General features: G+C 35.5%; 3 protein-coding genes across 3 annotated transcripts; 2 read left to right on the forward strand and 1 right to left on the reverse strand.

Moving 5' to 3' along the window:
* Positions 1-3,969: 3,969 nt before the first annotated feature.
* LOC132266833 (kinesin-like protein KIN-14C) lies at positions 3,970-11,362 on the forward strand. The gene is made up of 17 exons (XM_059767827.1): positions 3,970-4,260; positions 4,421-4,663; positions 5,011-5,155; positions 5,233-5,342; positions 5,442-5,561; positions 5,665-5,868; positions 6,559-6,768; positions 6,859-6,933; positions 7,047-7,193; positions 7,267-7,405; positions 7,666-7,775; positions 8,528-8,689; positions 8,807-9,024; positions 9,520-9,601; positions 9,758-9,862; positions 9,975-10,079; positions 10,947-11,362. Exons 1-17 carry the CDS (start codon positions 4,213-4,215, stop codon positions 11,124-11,126), a joined length of 2,403 nt encoding a protein of 800 aa, XP_059623810.1. The 5' UTR covers positions 3,970-4,212; the 3' UTR covers positions 11,127-11,362.
* Positions 11,363-14,168: 2,806 nt separating this feature from the next.
* LOC132266840 (clathrin interactor EPSIN 1-like) lies at positions 14,169-15,005 on the reverse strand. Its single transcript, XM_059767840.1, has 2 exons — positions 14,778-15,005; positions 14,169-14,666 (listed from the first exon to the last, which is right to left on the reverse strand). Exons 1-2 carry the CDS (start codon positions 14,807-14,809, stop codon positions 14,240-14,242), a joined length of 459 nt encoding a protein of 152 aa, XP_059623823.1. The 5' UTR covers positions 14,810-15,005; the 3' UTR covers positions 14,169-14,239.
* A 1,939-nt stretch (positions 15,006-16,944) lies between these two features.
* On the forward strand, positions 16,945-18,829 carry LOC132281869 (cysteine-rich repeat secretory protein 38-like). Its single transcript, XM_059783533.1, has 2 exons — positions 16,945-17,689; positions 18,482-18,829. The coding sequence occupies exons 1-2, from the start codon at positions 16,945-16,947 to the stop codon at positions 18,556-18,558; spliced, it is 822 nt and encodes a 273-aa protein (XP_059639516.1). The 3' UTR covers positions 18,559-18,829.
* Positions 18,830-19,257: the final 428 nt, after the last annotated feature.

The raw sequence follows: 19,257 nt of genomic DNA on the forward strand, positions 1-19,257 counted from the left end.
TTATATCAACGTTTATTACTTTGGCTTTTTCTTTGATTTGGTGTGCATGCTCAACGACGGTCATTTCAAAATTATCTTGTAATATATTATTTATAAGGATAATACTTAGATCTTCGTTGGTGAGGATCAAAAACATACTCACCATTGATGTGGACCAATAATAAATTAACACGTCTAATTTTAATTACCAAATTATAAATAGTAATTAAATCACTATCTCTAGTATGGTAAGTAAATATTTACCCACCATCTTTAATTTAATAATTAAAAATCACATGTCAATTTATTACTGGCCCACATTAGTGGTGAGTATCTTAGTTAGTTAATTTGCGTATGATACGCGAATTAAACGCGTACGTAGGAATTGTGGAAAAATCACCCCGTATCTAACGCGTTTATTCGTTTTGGTTGCTCCATTTAATTCGTAACCTAATTATTATTATTTTTCGTTTACGAATTTCACGTTTACGTTTCTAATAGCGTATTTTTCTGAAATACAAACTATTATTTTTTTTACCCTCTTTTGCTTAGTATAGCCATTTTTATTGAAACCATCAAAATAATGTTATTTATTGTGTAAACTATTGTCTTTTCTACTCTCTTTTGCTTGGTATAGTCATTATCTTTCAAGCTATCAAAATAATGTTATTTGTTATGCAATCTCTTATTGTTGTCACCCCAATTATGATCTTTAATCAAAGCAACCGAAATATATATATATATATATATATATATGTGTGTGTGTGGAATACTATAATCTTCAAGAATCATAAGTTTTTATTGATGGTTGTAGATATTTATAGATTTTTTATTTTGCTGTGAGATCTTTTAAATTTTGTTAATATCTTTATCATTATTATTATTTTAGAAGTTTGTAGATCACCACACTCCCTAGATGTTTTAGTAAAATATCACAGTATATACTTATGAATTTTTTTTTTTTATGATTATTGTGATACTGTCAATTGTAATATATTTATTTTATTATTTGTTACCTATTCTTTATTGTCCTTACAAATATCTATATATAAGAAAATAATAATATGTGTATAGCCGAATTTTTAATCCCGAATTTTTAGAGTATATAACGTATTATATGCGTACGTATCCGTATTCGTATTTTTACGTCTCCGTATTTTTTTGCCGAATTTTTTAAACGTATTTTAAAAAAAAAATCGAATTATACTCGTACGTTTCCGTACCCGTATTTTTTCCGTACCGTATTTTACTAACTAAGGTGAGTATAATGTTTTCGATTTTCGTCATTTTTCATTTTCTGAAATTTTTTAATTTTTTGAGAGTATTTTGGTCTTTTCTCGTTTCGCGTGCCGGACACTGTAGAGTGTGCCGGGTGCGTCAGAGAGTTGATTGGGATATTTCATTGAGTTCAGAACTCTTGGAAGTACTTGGTTGTCATTTCGATAGTTTTCTATTTTTTGGATCGGGGGATTGCAGGTGGGACCCGCTACAGGAGTTGTTGTGCATGGGAGTTGTGTCACGGGTCCATTGCATGTTATGCATTGTTATTTTTTTGCATAAAGAAATTGTTTACAATGCTTATATGCGGTTGTGATTTAATTTGGGTGTGTATATATACATATATATATATATATATATATATATATATATATTATTAGTAAAAGTGGAATTTTATTCATATGGAACTCGCCAATATTGCCTTAGCCATTATAATGGCCTTAAGGCCATTTTGTGGCCTCTGTATCTCTCATTACACCATACCATTCTCTCCCTACAATCAAGCTCTTCAAGGCTAGATCCCTCTCAATACATTTAGATTTTGGCTTTGCCACTTTAGGCAAAGTTGATAAGCGCGTCTAGGCCGATATTTTGATTGGAGCAAAGCTCAATTTTGCCACCATTGGGGATTTCGAATTCTAGGGTTCTTGGGCTAAAATTGGGACTTCTTATGTGTTTGCTCTCCAATTAAGTTAGGGGTCTTCTTAATGCATTGAGTTTTGCCTTATAATTGAGCAAATTTCTATTACTTTTGTTATATGTTGTGAATCATGAAATTTGAAATAAAAATTGTTGAGTTGTGAATGTCTATATGTGTAAATCACGAGTTGTTTTAATCTTGAGTTAATGGCCTGTTTAATCTTGTTATATGAGAATTCTTGAACATGCCTTAGTTGGAAAAATGATGTCTTTATTGTGCTGATCTTTTTAGTATGCTTTGGGTTTTAATTGACTCTTATAAGATGAATTGATTATACGATGAACTTATGATTTAAGGTTGAGAATCATTACATTGCATATCATGGCATAAAATGGGGATTTAGGTATGGTTTGGAAGGAAGGTTTTATTTTAAAAAGGTGATTTAAGTTTCACTTCAAAAAGGGGAAAGTTTTATTTTTTTAAAATGAACCGGATTTCGTAAGTTCGGGCTAGCTTGACTTAGAGGGAGGGCGACCCGGTATAGGGCGTAAAAAAGTTGATACTAAGTCCTTTAACGGTTGCCGGATTTGGAACCGGGGATAGCTATCAATCTTGCCTCGATAAAGTCAGTTAGTGGGTTTCGAAAGTTGTAGATTGGGTCGGTACAGACCGAGTTGGGACGGGGTGCATTACATTTCATATCATGCACGACATTCTGTAGAATTGTGTTATTGACTGAGATTATTGCTTGCTCTATTGTAAATGTTACATAGACCCCCAATGCCTGATCCCGTCATCTCGTATCCCATTATGTATTATGCGGCTCAAGGGAGTCCAATGCTGACGCCTTAGACGACTTCTATTAAGCTTTATGCTCACCCATTTTCCTTAACATTTTCGGGACATGAAAAAGAAGTGACGGATGAGAATCCACCACAAGCTTGAAGGGATTAGCAGTTATCTATTTTTGTTGTCTTTTGTATATGATTCTGTTCCTTTGTAAAATACCATTTTTGTAAATGTATTCATTTTGTAAAGTATGGCCTTGTGTGGTAACCATGAGCCTGTGACAGCAAATTTTGATGTTAAATTGAACAACCTGTATTGGCTATGCTGTTACTCTTGTGTTGAATGGGTAAATGATGAAATAGTTGGGAAGTCGATTGGTTTGTACATTTACGGGATTTCTGTATATTGTTTACGTGAATTCGGATTTGAAAAAATATAATATACACTAAGGGCTTATTTTTAAAAAAATTTATTATTATTTTTTTATAAACAATTTTAAAAGATTTTGCTTGCTGTTACTCATTTTGTTATAACAAATAATGAATCTTAAAATGTTTGAAATACGGAGTATACTGTAATCGCGTATATTGTAATCAATAACTTACATATCAAGAGGTTGAAATTTTAAGTCTTTATAGGAGAAAAAAGTGTGTGAATGTGTTTCTTGCCTTAAAAATATTTGATATTATATATATATATATATATATATATATATAACTTTCCAAACTATTTCAATATCCCACTTAACAGGAAAGTCAACAATTTATACTACATACTTCATAAGCCAAAATTAGTATATTTATAACACACTGTATATACCTATGATTTTTTCCTTTAAGTTTCTATATTTTATTAATTATACCTTAAACCTTTTAGAAATATTTGAGGTATGTAGAAAAAAATTGGTTTTTTTGTTAGTAAAAAATAGGATATATTAAAAAATTAATATGTTACTCGAATAACTTTTTATGGTATGTTATTAATCTTTTAATTCGGTTAAATGTTGAGAGACAAAATAGTAATCATCATAATATAATATATAAATGCTTTATCCTGATTTTTTAAGATGCCAAAACGTATAACTCTTGACAAAGAAAATTAGTAAAAATAAACATTTACTCTTTAGTTTATAGTATATGCTCAAGCTTTTGTGTAATTGTATAGTATGATGTATATAATTTCATCTTTATATAATAAACCGACCCGATCCATTTTCCAAAAAAGGCCTATCAAGTACCGCCAGATCTCAATTCAAAAGAATTCAAATTTCACTTTCTGCCCCGTTCCCCTTCTCTCTCTCTCTAACCCTAACTTCTGATTAGCGTTCCAATCCGAACATTTTTCTCGGGAAACAAACACCACATCTCGTTGCCCAGACTCTCTTCTTCGCAACAATCACCACCAACGATCGAAATCAGCAGTGTTTCCTTCAGATGCAATTCACGGCCCCACAAGAGCACCTCAATAACCCAACACGATTTTCCATCTCCGACTACTGACTCATTTCCTTCCTCTCCTTGTCAAAAATGACCTCCAGAAACCAAAATAAGCCCCCTCCTCGCAGCCCCTTAAATGTAATCCCTTTCTCTCTCTATATCTATGGGCGTGTTTGTGTTTTCTAGGGCTTTCTGTTACTAATTTTGTTATACACGCACACACGCACGGATGTAATTATATTTGCCTTTCTAGCAATTTTTTATCTTATGTACTAATTTATCCATTTCTGATTTGTAGAGAAATAATGCGGTTGATGATATACCTCTAGACAAGAGGAGAAAGATTGGAACGGGGAGGATGGTGGGAACAGTGAGTAGTGGCAGGGGACGACAGGCCTTTGCAGCGGTGAACAATAGGCAGGATCCCACAGCGAATGGTGGTGACTTGGGTGGATCTGATTGTGGTACTGTTGAATTTAATAAGGAGGTGGTTGAGGCCTTGCTAAATGAGAAGATTAAAGGGAAGAAATTCGACCACAAGGTTCGTTTGTTTGCATAAGTTATTTGGTTAAATGTCATGAATAATACAGTATTTATGTGATATTTTAAAGCACTTCACTTTCTCAATTAAATGAAACATTTGTGTTAACTAAATTAAGAAGTTATAATAGGCTTGTTGAACCATTGTTTGTGGATGGGGGAATGGACTGGAGGAGTGGTTCTGTTTCATCGATTCCTAATTTTGATAAATATGAATATGATTGCTAATTTCTTCTAGTTTCTTACACTTTCTCACTGACCAAAGAGAGTAGTAAGTTACTTTTTTTTCTTTTTGGTGCTGCTTGTTGTTTATTTTTTATTTGGCTAATATGTATTTTGGATATATAGGGGAAAGTGGACCAAATGACTGATCTCATTAAAAAACTTAGGCTTTGTATAAAGTGGTTTCAAGAACTTGAAAAAGGCCACATCGAGGAACAGGAAAAGCTAAAGAATAGTTTGGAATCTTTGGAGAAAAAATGCACTGAAACTGGTAATTTTTGCACCTTAAGTTCCTTAGATTTTGAATAAAAGACAATATCTTGTTTAATTTGTTCTGTATTCTATAAGAGGTGGCAATGAAAAACAAGGAGGAGGAATTAAATGCAATTATTTCTGAGTTGAGGATGAGTAATGCCTCTTTACAAGAGAATTTGGCAAAGCAAGAATCCGAGAAGCTGGTGAGATTGTGAAGCATACCATTGCTTGCTGTGTAATAAGTGTTTTCTTTTTCTTTTTCACTTTGCTTCATGTAATATTTTTGTTGATTCAACAAGTAGGATGCAATTGAGTGTCATAGAAGAGAAAAAGAAGCCAGAGATGCTGCTGAGAAGTTGCAATGTCGTCTAAGTGAAGAACTTGAAAAGGCTGAGCAGGAGAAATTAAGTGCTAATCAGAGGGTAATGTAAAATTATCAATTCAAAAGAGACTTATAAATTCCGCTTTCCAATATCAGATGCTCATTCAATAGGTGTACTCTTTCGGATTTTGTGAATTCTACAGGTGACATCACTTGATGACATGTACAAGCGATCACAAGAGTACAACATAGGCTTGCAACAGTACAATAGCAAACTTCAAGAGGACGTTGCATCGGCCAATGAGTCACTTAAACGAGTAGAAACGGAGAAAACGGCTATATTGACGAATCTTACCACTTTAAGGGGTCATTATAATTCATTGCAGGAGCAATTAGCTTCTTGTCGAGTACGTCCTTTTCTTGCCCCCATTTGTTCATTTTTCCTTTTTTCCCTATCATGTCTTTGAAGTACGGGTTATTATGTGAATGAGGTCTTAAGTCAAAAATTCGTGGTGTGCTCTACTGTTAAAATCAAGCCATATCTTTTTCTTGCTGTTGCGTCAAACAATATGATAGACTTCTTGAGGTGACAAAAATTGAAATTTGAGGTTGGTTGGCTGGCTGCTTATTATGAACACTAGTTGAATTTGGGTGAATCGTGCAAGTCACATCAAGAATGTATAACTATCATTTCCTGTACTAACATTGTTGGACCACTATTTTACCTAAATGTGAGAGAAAACCAAATAACACTTTCAGAAGGTTAGGATTCTAAGTTCTAACCCATTAATATAACGTTTTCAGAATGTTATGATTCTAATCTATTTGAAGCAATATCAAATCAATAAAGAAAAAAGTGATAGTGCTACAAAAGAGCAAACAAAAAAAATTGATTAACTGCCTGCAGCCCAGTGCATATTTCATCATCCACTAGCGTATGCATTATTTTACAAGTAAAAGTAGACCTCTGGCCAAATAACACTTTTGTCCAAGTAATGTTACTCGTAATAAATTTGATGAAGTACAAATTGAAGTGCTGAAAATGATGAGAGGAAGAGGTGCATATATATATTCAAATGGGAAGGTGTGTTTTCCAGGCTTCTCAAGAAGAAGCTGTGAAGCAGAAAGAAGCATTAGTAAAAGAAGTTGGATGCCTTAGAGGGGAACTACAACAGGTAAGAGAAGACCGTGATAGGCAATTAACACATGTTCAGACCTTGAGTGCTGAAATACTAAAGTACAAAGAGAGCACGGGAAAGTCAGTTGCAGAATTGGATAGTTTAACCATTAAATCAAATGCCCTGGAGGTTGGTCTTTATTTTTATTTTTTCATTTTTCTCCCATTTCTTATAATTTTTGCAATATGGGGATTCATAGTATTTTGGCCTCTTATACAGGAGACATGCTCATCTCAGACAAAACAAATACTTCTATTGCAAAGCCAGTTAACCTCTGCAAATGAGAAGTTAAAGGTTTGCCGGATTATTCGTGTGTTATTTATGTGTAGATGATGCCATTCTTTATGTATTTTGTACTTTGCATTTGTCATATCATGAGACTTGTTTATGGTTATGTGTATTTTTAGATGTCTGATTTATCGGCTCTGGAAACAAGGGTAGGATTTGAAGAGCAAAAACGAGTTATACTTGAGTTACAGGATCGCCTTGCAGATGCAGAACATAAAATTCTTGACGGAGAAAAGTATCGCAAAAAGCTCCACAACACTATATTGGTAAATTTTTGTGGGCTCACTTTCTATTACTTCGTAACGAGATTCAATGGTACTAACTAGTATTTTGTTGCAGGAACTAAAAGGCAACATCCGTGTATTCTGCAGGGTGAGACCGTTGTTACCTGATGATGGTGTTGGAATTGAAGGAAGCGTGGTTTCTTATCCTACTTCAGCAGAATCTCTTGGCCGAGGCATTGATTTGATACAAACTGGTATGAAATTTTGCTAATTAACATTGTTGCCACATTCCAATTGTTTTCTGGGTTAGTCTATGTTTGCCTGGCATGTTGAAGTAGAGCATAACAATGTTATGCATTTTTTATTTATTTATAAATTTTTTATGTCTGTTTGTTTGTTTTTTTTTTTGTCTTGATCATTAGCCAAAAGCATGTGCAAGATATACTAATTTTGGATCATAATGGTATATTTGAAACTGAAAGGAAAATCTCATTCGATTTTTATGTGTTAGCAGGGCAAAAGTATCCTTTTACATTTGACAAAGTGTTCAGCCATGAAGCCTCTCAGCAGGATGTTTTCGTAGAGATATCTCAGCTTGTACAGAGTGCTCTTGATGGCTATAAGGTGATTTTATTTTGTCTCTCTTGTTCTTCACATGTTAATGAAACTAGGAGTGTTGTAGCGTAAATCATAGAATTGGCAATTGAACTTAAATCTAGCAAACTCTCTTTTGAACCGATTCTGATTCCCTGTTCCATGCTCAATCCGGAGTTCGAAAGGTAAACTTGTATTAAACCTTAACTTTGAATTAGGTAAGTTGTCCTTGGGTAATGGTCAGCTTAAGTCGTACTTGATGTTTTCCAATTTAAGCAAAGTTTAAAAGGCCAATAAGGTTTGTTCCACTTGGGTCCTGCCTAGCCTAAGTTGCATTTTTTTTTTCTTCCCATAGTTGGTACTCACACACATGCCTCCACTGAGGCTTGAACCCTTGACCTCCCTTTGGGAAGTAAGGGCCTGATCCCGCTAGGCTATCGATCCGTTGGTGCCTAAGTTGCATTTTTGACTTGGTTTTTTGATTTATCTTTTGTAGTGATGGAATTCATGTAATTACTAATTATTGTGTTATCATGAATATTTTTTTTAGTTGACACAGAAATAAAAGCAAATGATATATTGCGCCTTTGTGTTGATTCATTGAAACAGAATTATGTAATATTTTGATAATTTATTTAGGAAAAAAAATATTTCGATAGTTTTAGCATATTTACTGGGTCCAAACAAGATTCTTTTTTAAAAAATTTGGAAGACATATAGAGCAATTATAATGGAAATCAAAAGGACTGGATTTGATTTGCCTTTTTCACTCTTTTCGGCAGGTCTGTATTTTTGCTTATGGTCAGACGGGGTCAGGTAAAACCTATACAATGATGGGTGCGCCAGAATCTCCTGAGCAGAAAGGGCTGATACCTCGTTCACTAGAACAGATTTTCCAAACTAGTCAATCTCTTTCAGCTCAAGGCTGGAAGTATAAAATGCAGGTAGATTACTTCTTTTCCATTTCCGCCCCTTTCTTAATTTCTATATGTTCTCTAGAATGATATAGTTCATTTCTGGCTACAATTGTGTGTATTCTAATATTTTGTCAAAACATGTAGGCTTCAATGTTGGAAATTTATAATGAAGCCATACGTGACTTACTAGTAAATCGATCAAGTGGCTTAGACATGATTCGTGCAGAAAATGGTGGTGTCGGAAAGCAGTATACCATCAAGCATGACTCGAATGGAAACACAAATGTATCTGATCTCACCATTGTTGATGTATGCAGTATAAGAGAGGTTTCCTCTCTTTTACATCAAGCTGCACAAAGCAGGTAAATATATCATATATCAATCAATTGGTTATTTCTTGGTAAATTAAAGCCTTTTTTTTTCAGAAAATGTTATTGGTGCTAAAAATATGTTGTAGTGTGTCACATGAGATGAATTATAGGAAATGAATTGCAAGTTATTTATGTGATGAATTATTGGAATTGGATAGCAAGTTTTTATGTCTATGAGATACTATGGATCATGTTTCTGGATCTTATGACTGAAATGTTATTGGTACTGAAATTAGGTTGGAGGTGTAGTATATGTGATGAATTTTAGGAAAAGGATGGTATATGTTTTTTTTTTCCCTAGAGAATATTGCAAATAATTTGTTTTTTTTTGAATGTTATGAATAGAGTTTTGTTGAAAATTTAATTGATTTTGTGTTTCTGGATGTTGGAATAGAGTTTTGTTGAAGATCTCATTGGATGTGATTAGTGTAGAGGATTGATTGGGTAGTTTTTAAAAAATGAGTTATTGCTATTTTGTTTTTTTAGGTCGGTTGGCAAGACACAGATGAATGATCAATCCTCTAGAAGTCATTTGGTTTTCACCCTTCGGATATCTGGAGTAAATGAGGTATCCTTCAATACCTGTGACACTCTAGAACTATATACTCTGCACATGCCAAGCAGACGATATGCTGAGTGCTCCTCAGAGCTCGCGTGTCGCCTGGGTGGCGCAACTTCCTTTTACGGAGGGTGACACAGCTGATAAATTTTCTTGATTTGCTAGAGCACTGAACAACAAGTACAGGGCGTGCTAAATCTCATTGATCTTGCTGGTAGTGAACGACTCTCGAGGAGTGGGGCAACAGGGGACCGACTGAAAGAAACTCAGGTATCTTGTTTAGAAATGATTTTCATCCTCATTCCTCCCCATCCCAAGTTTTGTGGATCTTATTATGTATTGTTAAAAATTATAATTCTGATTTATTTACTGTGATGATCAGGCAATCAATAAAAGTTTATCTTGCTTGAGTGATGTTATTTTTGCCTTGGCAAAGAAGGAGGACCATGTTCCGTTCAGGAATTCAAAGCTGACATATCTTCTCCAGGTAAATATGTTTTGAGATTATAGGTCTCTCAATATGTTTGCTGAAGAAAAATTAAAAATACCTTGATGTATTCACTCTTGAACTTCACTTTGGACGGTGAATAATACTTTTCCTTCGTCTTATCCTGTAAGTATGTTTAAGAGTGATTATGGGGCTGTGAAAATTTGTGTGCTCACTTGCTGGAGTAAATAATACTTGTTGGCCATTTTTCGTAATTGGCCACCTTGATTTGATTCAATTGTGTGGTCGTCCTTTTATAACTTTAATATTTATATTATTATATACATATCATATTTTTCAAAATGTTAGGTTGCCGGGTTGGTCACAAGTTGGTCTTAAATGATGCCACAAACTTAAGTGCTGCTTTATTGAATGAGTAGCATCATTAGCTAACTGAAGCCAACACTTCTATATATATTTTTTCCCCACAAAAAATGGCATGCTGATACGTTATTAATAATATGTTCTACTGTGGACTGACCATATTTTGTATGGGTTCCATTGTATGTTTTAATGTGAAAAAGGCATGTCTCACACAAGGTAGTGTTGTAACTGACTCAGGCATAAATAATAATGAGCGTCTTGACAATTGTGTAGCTTAGTTGGGATGGTTTTTCTCTTCATTTCATGCTCTAAAAGAATGATCACTTACTTTCTGGTGACTTGATGAAAACTTGTTTTTTTCATGTACTCTTTTCTGATGCATTAGTTGCTGCATTAGGCTTGTATGTAAGTTGTCAATTGTTTTCATAAACTAGTGAGTGGGGCGGAAGCCACATAATAGATTTTTTCTTTCCCAGTAAATTTTGCTGGTTCTTTTCAGTACATGGAAATTCGTGAACTTTATCTAATTCAATGTATATTCAGCCTTGCTTAGGTGGAGACTCAAAAACGTTAATGTTTGTCAATCTTTCTCCTGATCCTTCTTCTGTTGGTGAGTCACTCTGCTCGCTCCGATTTGCTGCAAGAGTTAATTCTTGCGAGATTGGTATTCCTCGACGCCAAACAAGCACGCGAATTGTAGATTCTCGTCTGAGTTATGGCTAAAGCAGTGAAATTGATTTTCTACTGTTTGTCTTGTCACAATTGTAATTGTTGTATTGGAAGTAACCATTATTTATGATGGAGGGATAATTGGATGTCTCACATGCTTACTTGTATTATCAATGCATTTGGTTTGTACAACTGACCATAGAGTTGTGTAGTTTCAGAGTAACAACATTTGTATTCTTACCTTTACCAGTGAATGATATATTACCTAGACTCGGTCTGATACTTATTTTGATGACATCCACCAATTTTACTCACCTCCCAAAATACCATCCTGGCTTAACTGAATAGCACTTTGAACCACATCGGCGGCATTGAAGGATTGTAAGGTCTTATAAGCGAATTTTGTATTGTGATCAGCCACCGGGGGAAAATAAGGTTGCAGATCACACCAATACTCACTCCCAGTAAAATGCATGGTTGGGATAAAAGTGCTACTGTATATCATAATCAATGAGTGTCTTGCCAACAATTATTTTGCTTGTGATCATGAATTCGTTGCACACAACATTTGCAGTTGATCCTCCTGTGACCAGCCACGATAGTTAGTATGGGTATGAGCAACCCTCTATCCCCAATCCCACCTGCACTAGATATAGAGGCAGCTATGAAGCACAAATTCCTGCTAACACAAAAGGGACAGTTGATTTCAGTTGGGTTTCTTGTGACTTTGTCTGCTCAGTCCACCTTGATGACTAGTGTTATAAAATTGATCAATTTTGAGAACTTCTGTGATGTGATGGGATGTAGTACTTGTTTTGCATGACAATGGTTCAAAGTTGTTCTTAAGATGGTAATGGGGAGAATTACCCATGTAAAAATGTGAATCCTCATCTGATAAGAGGAGTACTTCTTGCTGGTCTGGTACATCTCTTGAGAGTGGTGATGTTGGCTTCATCTGTAATTAAAGAAAATAGTACTCTAGTAAACACCATTTGATGGAGACTTAAAAAAAAAAAAAAATCTCATACTCTCCTCTCATTGTTAATGCGGGATATTTACAGGAATCTGACAAGACAGGTGGATGATGATATATGCTACATGTTAGGATTGTTAGTTTTAGGCAAATAGTTCATTGGATGCAATTTTTTATTTCTCATCCAACTAGATGGAATATGAGTGTCCAAAAAGAAAAAGAAAAAAAACACAACAGAGTACTGTTCATTTTTAATAAGGAATCATATCTATGTACCACCGTGTAATTTTAAGGATTTTATTTGAGTATTGTATGAACTATTACATAAATCCCCAATTTACTTGGGAGCAATTTATTTATTTATTTTTAATGGTAAGGAAAAATTTGAGAAATTTATTAGACTGACTGAGGAATACACCAAAGTGGTCCTATGTAAAATCAAATGGTTCAGAACAATTCCCTTAAGGAGATTATATCTGCTTTGGACTTTATTCACTTACATTTGCACTCTTCTACTCAATAAAATCATATTTGAGTTACATTTAGTTCATAAATTTTGTTAGAAACAAAATTTGTTTACTTTTGGAGTGAAGTATAGGCAAATTACAAATATATTTATTATTTTGATCTTCCCTAAATTTATTGATTTCGAATGTGAAAAGTCAATAATATCTATATATTATAATAATATATTATATTACATTTAATAGAAATAAAGTGCGAAAATTTGAGAAAGGTTAAAGAAATAGACTGTAATTTATGATTTAAATGAGTTCAGTATAATTTACCAAAAAAAAGTGTAAATATGTACATGGGTGGGCCCAAAGAACCACAGCATTGAGCACCATACAATTTTAAGCACAGCAGCCCAACTGAAAAAAGCTAGTGTTAGGCTTAGCAATGGATACTGCTGACCGTTACAAATGGATATGCCTTATGCAGTGTCTCTCCACAGCTTAGACAGCACTAAGCTCGAATTATAGGGCAGTCCGGCGGTCCTGAGGACTACGACGACGAGAGGGAGTGACTCCCTTCGATGCTGAGCAATCTTTCAGGCATCCTAGACTGAGAGAAGCTGAGATTGACCAGGAAATTCGAGCAAGAACTGAGCTTTGAGGGGAAGACTTGTCCGTGAAGATCCTCTCATTACTCTCTTCCCAGATGTAGTAGACAGTTGCAGAAAGCCCCAATTTGTTGGTTATGTTGGCGGGGACTTGGATTTCCAGTGATGAGTAGCCCAGGAAATAAGGTGGATCCAATTGGGGGTTTGAATTTGGAATCTACATTTTGATTGAAAGAAAATCCAAATGGGTGAAACAAACTCACAATCACTGAATAGATGTGATTGCCCACTTGATGCTTGATCAAGGCTCTAGCGGGATGTTTCAATTGTAGAATTTTCCTCTAACAAGGTAATTCCTGCACCATTTCACCCAAAATCTCTGGTTGTCGCATGTTAAAATTTCATTGTGTCTCATGCTCACTTCTTAATGATCACTCATCAGGCGTTATAATGTGAAAAAAGACCTATACCTTTGAAAGTGACTGCTTTCAGACATAACCCATTCCTTATGCATTTCAAACCAAACTTTTACAACCCAACCCTAAGCACAATGCATTAAATAGGACTATATGGTGGATGATAATCCATTTTTTTCTTCTATGGTTCCTTTTTTTTTTTGTTTTTTTTTGGAATAATTTCACTGACACCTCCAGTAGTTTAGTCAATTATCAGTCTAAAATATCTTTCGAAAATAACTATCAATTTGGTCCAATTTCACTATTCCGTTACCGTCTCAGTTACAAACGTATGAAAAGACATGTTTGCCTTTAATTTTTTAATCACATTTAATACAAAATACACCAGCTACTTAAATGACCATTATACCCCATATATGTATATATATATATATATATATATATATATATAACAATCACGTGTATCTATATATATATATGTGTGTGTGTGTAATTGCGACGATGACGGCGAAGGGAGATCGGTTGGGCACTGCAGCGATGGCCGAACCAGAGAGTGCAGGAGGGTCGCCGGACGGTGGTGGTTTGGGGGTAGGAAGACGGGAGGATCGCCAGACTGTGGGTCACTGTCGTGCGTGGCGGGTAACAGTCTTCTCGCCGGCAGTTTGCATGGACGTCGTGTGTGGATTGTCTGTGTGGGACGGCGGGTCGTGTTCTCCTACGGCCACGGTTTGTTGGAACTTATTCTAGCACCGAACTTTTCAAGTACCTCATCATCACTAAAACTACCCATAGAGTTGGAGTTCTCCATTTTCTTGATGGACACCAAATTCACATTTTCCAGATGAGTCTGCTGAGATATTTCATGCTCTGATTCGGATGGACCTTCGTCCTTCGAGAATGAAAACCAATCATCCTGAGTTCTTTGACTAGTAGATTCAGAATGACACCTTCCATATCCAAGTCTCTCTGATTCTGTAAGAATTCTCTGTGCTGAAAAAGACCTCTCCGAGTAGCTCCCAAACCCTTCAATCCCTCTACTTAGCTTCCTAGCTTTATCCCTTTCTTGTTTGAGAACAGACCCTTTTTCAAGCAGCTTCAGTATTCTCTCGGATTTCTTTCTAACATTAAGTCCCCAATTGAATCTGCAAATTAAATTTTAGAAGCTCATGATAACAATCTTAGTACTATAATAACAAATAAAAATAAAATAAAATAAATAAAAATAAAAAAACCCCAAATGAGGAAAAAAAGACCCTTTCTCATCAATATAGTGAAAGCTTCCCATCTCGCAGATGACATCTTTGTCACTCTAAAACTCCTCTGCAACACTCTCTGGTCCATGGGTCAACAAGTATTCAAGCACAATCAGAGCCTTGTATGAAAACCTCCAATTCTTCGTGTTAAACCTACCCAATCTATTGCACAAAAAATCAAATTCAATAACACAAAAAACACACATAAAAAACACAGACATCAAGAAAATGAACAACTATTATTAACCCTCCATACATCTATCCAAATCATGAGCAAGATGATGAGACTCTGAGGCTACCGACACTAGAGAGCACCATAACGACACATCATACAAATCCAACAAAAACCCATTCGAAACCTCCATTATTTCCGGCTAACAACATATAACTACATCAGCAACAGTTTCGGCATTACAAAACAGACCCACGTCATTCTAGCGAGCTGTATGACATTGAAAACAGGTCGTAAACAGAACAGTTTCTAGCCAGCATCATGCAATTTTCTGGTAGTTATTCTCGTCGGATTCTCGCTACCACGTCGTCGTCGTCGATAATGGAAGCCCCACACCATCCTCAGATTTTCGTCGGCAGAGCCACGTGCCTCATCGTTGCCGGAATCTTCATCAGTCGTAGTTGTCATCGTCAACTGTGGCTGCCGATCATCGTCGTTCTCTCTAGTCGTCGTGGGAGTGACGTGTCACTGTTTGGCCCTAAATAATAAGGTGAAATAAAAAAAATATGGTCAGCAACCAATAGGACGTAGACACATGGGTGAATTGAAATAATATGTGAGGGTATAAATGGGCAAATATATCATCTGAATGAGGGTAAATATGTCATTTCAATCATTAAAGAAATACTTAAATGGGTCAAACCAAAGTCAAAGGGTAAGAATGTCTTTTTACATGTAAAAGTGGTCTGACACACCTTTCAACTAACTTTTGTGGTATGAGTGAAAAACGGAGCAAACGTTTGTAACGTGAGTGATAGTTATTTTTGAGAGATTTTTAGACTGATATTTGGCCAAACTTCAGGGGTGTCAGTGAAATTATCCCTTTTTTTTTTTTTTTTTTTTTTTTAATACAAATGGAATTGTATTGAAGAACAATAAACCATTTTTTATTTTTTTTTTCTTTGTAAAGATAAGAAATCCACTGAATTGTCTCAGAAGATGCTGCAAATTTGGCTTGTGTCAGCTACAAAAATTGATTCCCTGTAGCTGAACTGAATGCCACTGGAGCAGTTGCAAAGTCTTGGGCAAGTATGAGACTGTCCTTGATGAGGCAAATCTGATTCATCCTCCTCCTTTGCAATGCGTAGAGCTAGTCAACTAGAGAATCAATTTCCACAAAGAAAATGCTTAAATTGTAACAATGAGCCGATTTAATGCCTTTCCAAATAGCTCAAATTTCAGCTGAGACATCTAACCAATTATAATGTTTGGTCCCAAATTTGGAATGAAGTGTCCATCTCTGCCTCAAGTGAATATTTACATGGCCTGCTTGTCCTGCATTTCCACTTGGTGCCCCCATCAATATAAGCTCGTAAAAATCCCAAGAGGTGGGCATTGTTTGACAAATAGGATTCTTTCGGGTTGTGTAGAAAATGATTTTCTCTGATGTAAAAAGTTCAGACTTAATTGTTGTTCAGAGCTTCATTCCTCTGCTTCCACATAAGCTACAAAATGGTGGGAAACTTGTAGGGGCGTCAGGCGTACTCCTTTGATATGTATACATCTATACTTATAGCATCATTACAATTATTTGCCAAGCGGAAAGATTGCTACATATACATATATATATATATATATCTGTGTGTGTGTATATAAATCTTCCCAATGTGTCCTTCCCATTTTCTATGATTCTATATTTCTTGAGGATTTTCTTCCTGTATGTCAGAAAGATTCACAAGGCACCCCATGCCTCTTTTATGAATCATTCATTTTGACTTCAATATAAGATGTTCCAAGATTTGGATGAGCTAGGTTTTTAAAATTACAGCAAGAAGAGTTGACTTTAAAACATTCAATTATAAAAAATTGTGATAACCTAATTTAATTCCTTCAACTAGGATTTAAGGAAGCTAGAAGATGTGGTCATGTTTACCATCTTCGCATCTTCCAATGCTAATCCTTCACAACACCAAAGATACTAGAGATCCAAAAGATATGGCAAGTTTCCATTTGAAACCAACCTTTGTTGTATTTATAGCATCAACTTTCATATTGTCATACAGCTTTTGCCATGCTGATAGCAACCTGAGTCGTGGTTCACTGTGCGCGCAAGCCGATAATTCCACAGTTGGCAACTCATTCCAGACCAACCTTAACAATATTTTTCATTCACTTGCATCAAACGGGCCTCTTAACAGTTGTTTTTACAAAACCACAGCTGGCAAGGGCTCCAACAAGATTTATGGCTTCATACAATGTAGAGGTGATATATCTGCTCGAGATTGCGCTAATTGCACCGGAGGGCATACATGCCCAAAAAGCAAAGAAGTCACAGTTTGGTTCCGATGGTGTTTCCTGCGCTATTCAGATGAAAAATTCTTTGGAGTTTCAGAGCCAACTAGGGTGACTATCTTCGATAACAATGATGTTGACGATCCTTCTGTGGTTTCAAAGGGATTTTCCTTCATGGGCGCACTTGCATCTACAACTCCAAATCAGCCTCTGATGTTTCAGACATCAGTATTAGAAGAGGGCGGAAAAAATGAGACGAGATATGGCATGGCTCAGTGCACTCGAGATTTCAGCAGGTCTGAATGTGGGAAGTGCTTGAATACTCGGTTGGTGAATTTTAAAGACATAATTAATAGCAATAGAAGATGGGAGATTTATGGGATGGGTTGTAGCATGTGGTATCATGATTACCAGTTTTATTACAACATCTCAACTACTGCTAGTGCTGGTAAGTTAGTGACTAACTGCATTCTTTTTCTTCCAGTATGGAACTTAATGCTATATCTTATTTGAATTTAACTGCAATTTGACAATAAAGGGGAGTAATTTCCTCTTGTGAGTCCAGCTTGAATTTACTAGTAATGGCTGAAGTGTGCAATTTACTTTAGATTAGCCAAAACCTTACCTAAATGCCTAATTTTTTGGTTGACTGAATTCATCTCAAGGGTTTGGGTGAGACTGGGCTCAAGCTAAGACATGCTAACCATGCGCAGTGTTTAACACCTTGTGCTGGACTTAGCCTAGCTGAAATTGCAGCACCATGTGCATAAAAATAAATACCCCTTCTGGTTTGAAAAATCGCTTGTGATTCTTCTTTTCGACTATAACCAATGGAATCGACCATTGCGATATATAAAAAACCAACACTTTGAAAAGGCTGTAAGAAATGAAATGTCACAATATTTTTTTTATACATGCCAAAGTGATGGAAAACAAAAAATATCTTTTACGTATCCACCCAGTTTGTCAACCTTTTGGGAAATGATACAAAAAAAGATGTCCTTGTACACAATAGAAAACCCCCCCTCTGATGAACTATACAATAATTGGATTTATACCAATGAAGAAAAAAAAGATATTAAGCAAACTTAACTTGGTCTGAAATGCACAATCCCCCACCAAATTCCCAAATCTATTTGATTGTTTCTTTCTCATATTACTGATAAATTTATCAATTAAAATTTTGAGTTCCACTTTAACTTTTTCTGCTAACAATTGTTAAATTCACTTGGAAATGCAGGAGCTAGAAAATCCGGGAATGGAGTTGTGGTGGGCATACCTGCTTTCCTGATGTTCACATATCTGGTGGTGCTCTAGTCATCCGCTCTGCTCACAGTCACATCATAGCACTAGTTATTTATTCTATCACCTCACCTATTCAAGTATCTCCCTAGAATTTGGAACGTTTTGTCATTTCTTATCTGCTACTTTTTTTTTTTTTTTAGAAATTTCTTCTTTTATTGTGAATGAAAGCAAGTCATTGGCCAACAGCTTGTTGTGGCCAGAAGATGACCCTTGCTAACTGTGAATATATGATAAACTTGTTAACATTGTGCCAGACGATGAAATTCTTCTGGATTTACACGTACACAGTTTGTTGTGAGCTCTTCCATAATAACCATCTTATACAAGGTAGTTTCGTGGTAACAAAACAGTCGTGGTCCCAAACCATAAGGAAACAGTTAATTTTCACAAAGCATTTATCTTGGTAGAGTGGTGGTGGTAGTATTTTCACAAAGGGTTTACCTTGGGCCAGTATGTGATTGTCCTTGACGAGGCACATCTGCTTCATCTTCATTGTCACCCTCCTCCAGTCAACTAGAGAATCAATTTCCACAAGATGCTTAAATTGTAGTTATGAGCCGATTTATTTCCATTGCTTGCTTGTCCTCGGTTTCCACTTGATCCCCATCAATAATGATCGCCCTTGCTATTATTTTGCTGTGTATTTGACCAGCATGTGCCCGAGGGAAAGATTGCTGCATACATATACATAAATATATATATATATACATA

The sequence above is a fragment of the Cornus florida genome, unplaced genomic scaffold (assembly GCF_030987335.1).
Source record: "Cornus florida cultivar Cherokee Brave unplaced genomic scaffold, ASM3098733v1 CherokeeBrave_3.0.0_Hap2_Chr01, whole genome shotgun sequence".
NCBI classification, from domain to species: Eukaryota; Viridiplantae; Streptophyta; class Magnoliopsida; order Cornales; family Cornaceae; genus Cornus; species Cornus florida.

Excerpts from the sequence above, each read along its gene's own strand:
- LOC132266833 (XM_059767827.1), top strand. The coding sequence starts at position 4,213 with ATGACCTCCAGAAACCAAAATAAGCCCCCTCCTCGCAGCCCCTTAAAT. Across the intron at positions 5,869-6,558 it reads AGCAATTAGCTTCTTGTCGA|GCTTCTCAAGAAGAAGCTGT; the intron begins GTACGTCCTTTT and ends TGTGTTTTCCAG. Across the intron at positions 7,776-8,527 it reads GTGCTCTTGATGGCTATAAG|GTCTGTATTTTTGCTTATGG; the intron begins GTGATTTTATTT and ends TCTTTTCGGCAG.
- LOC132281869 (XM_059783533.1), top strand. The coding sequence starts at position 16,945 with ATGGCAAGTTTCCATTTGAAACCAACCTTTGTTGTATTTATAGCATCA. Across the intron at positions 17,690-18,481 it reads CTCAACTACTGCTAGTGCTG|GAGCTAGAAAATCCGGGAAT; the intron begins GTAAGTTAGTGA and ends TTGGAAATGCAG.
- LOC132266840 (XM_059767840.1), bottom strand. The coding sequence starts at position 14,809 with ATGGGAAGCTTTCACTATATTGATGAGAAAGG. Across the intron at positions 14,667-14,777 it reads CACTATATTGATGAGAAAGG|ATTCAATTGGGGACTTAATG; the intron begins GTCTTTTTTTCC and ends TTTAATTTGCAG.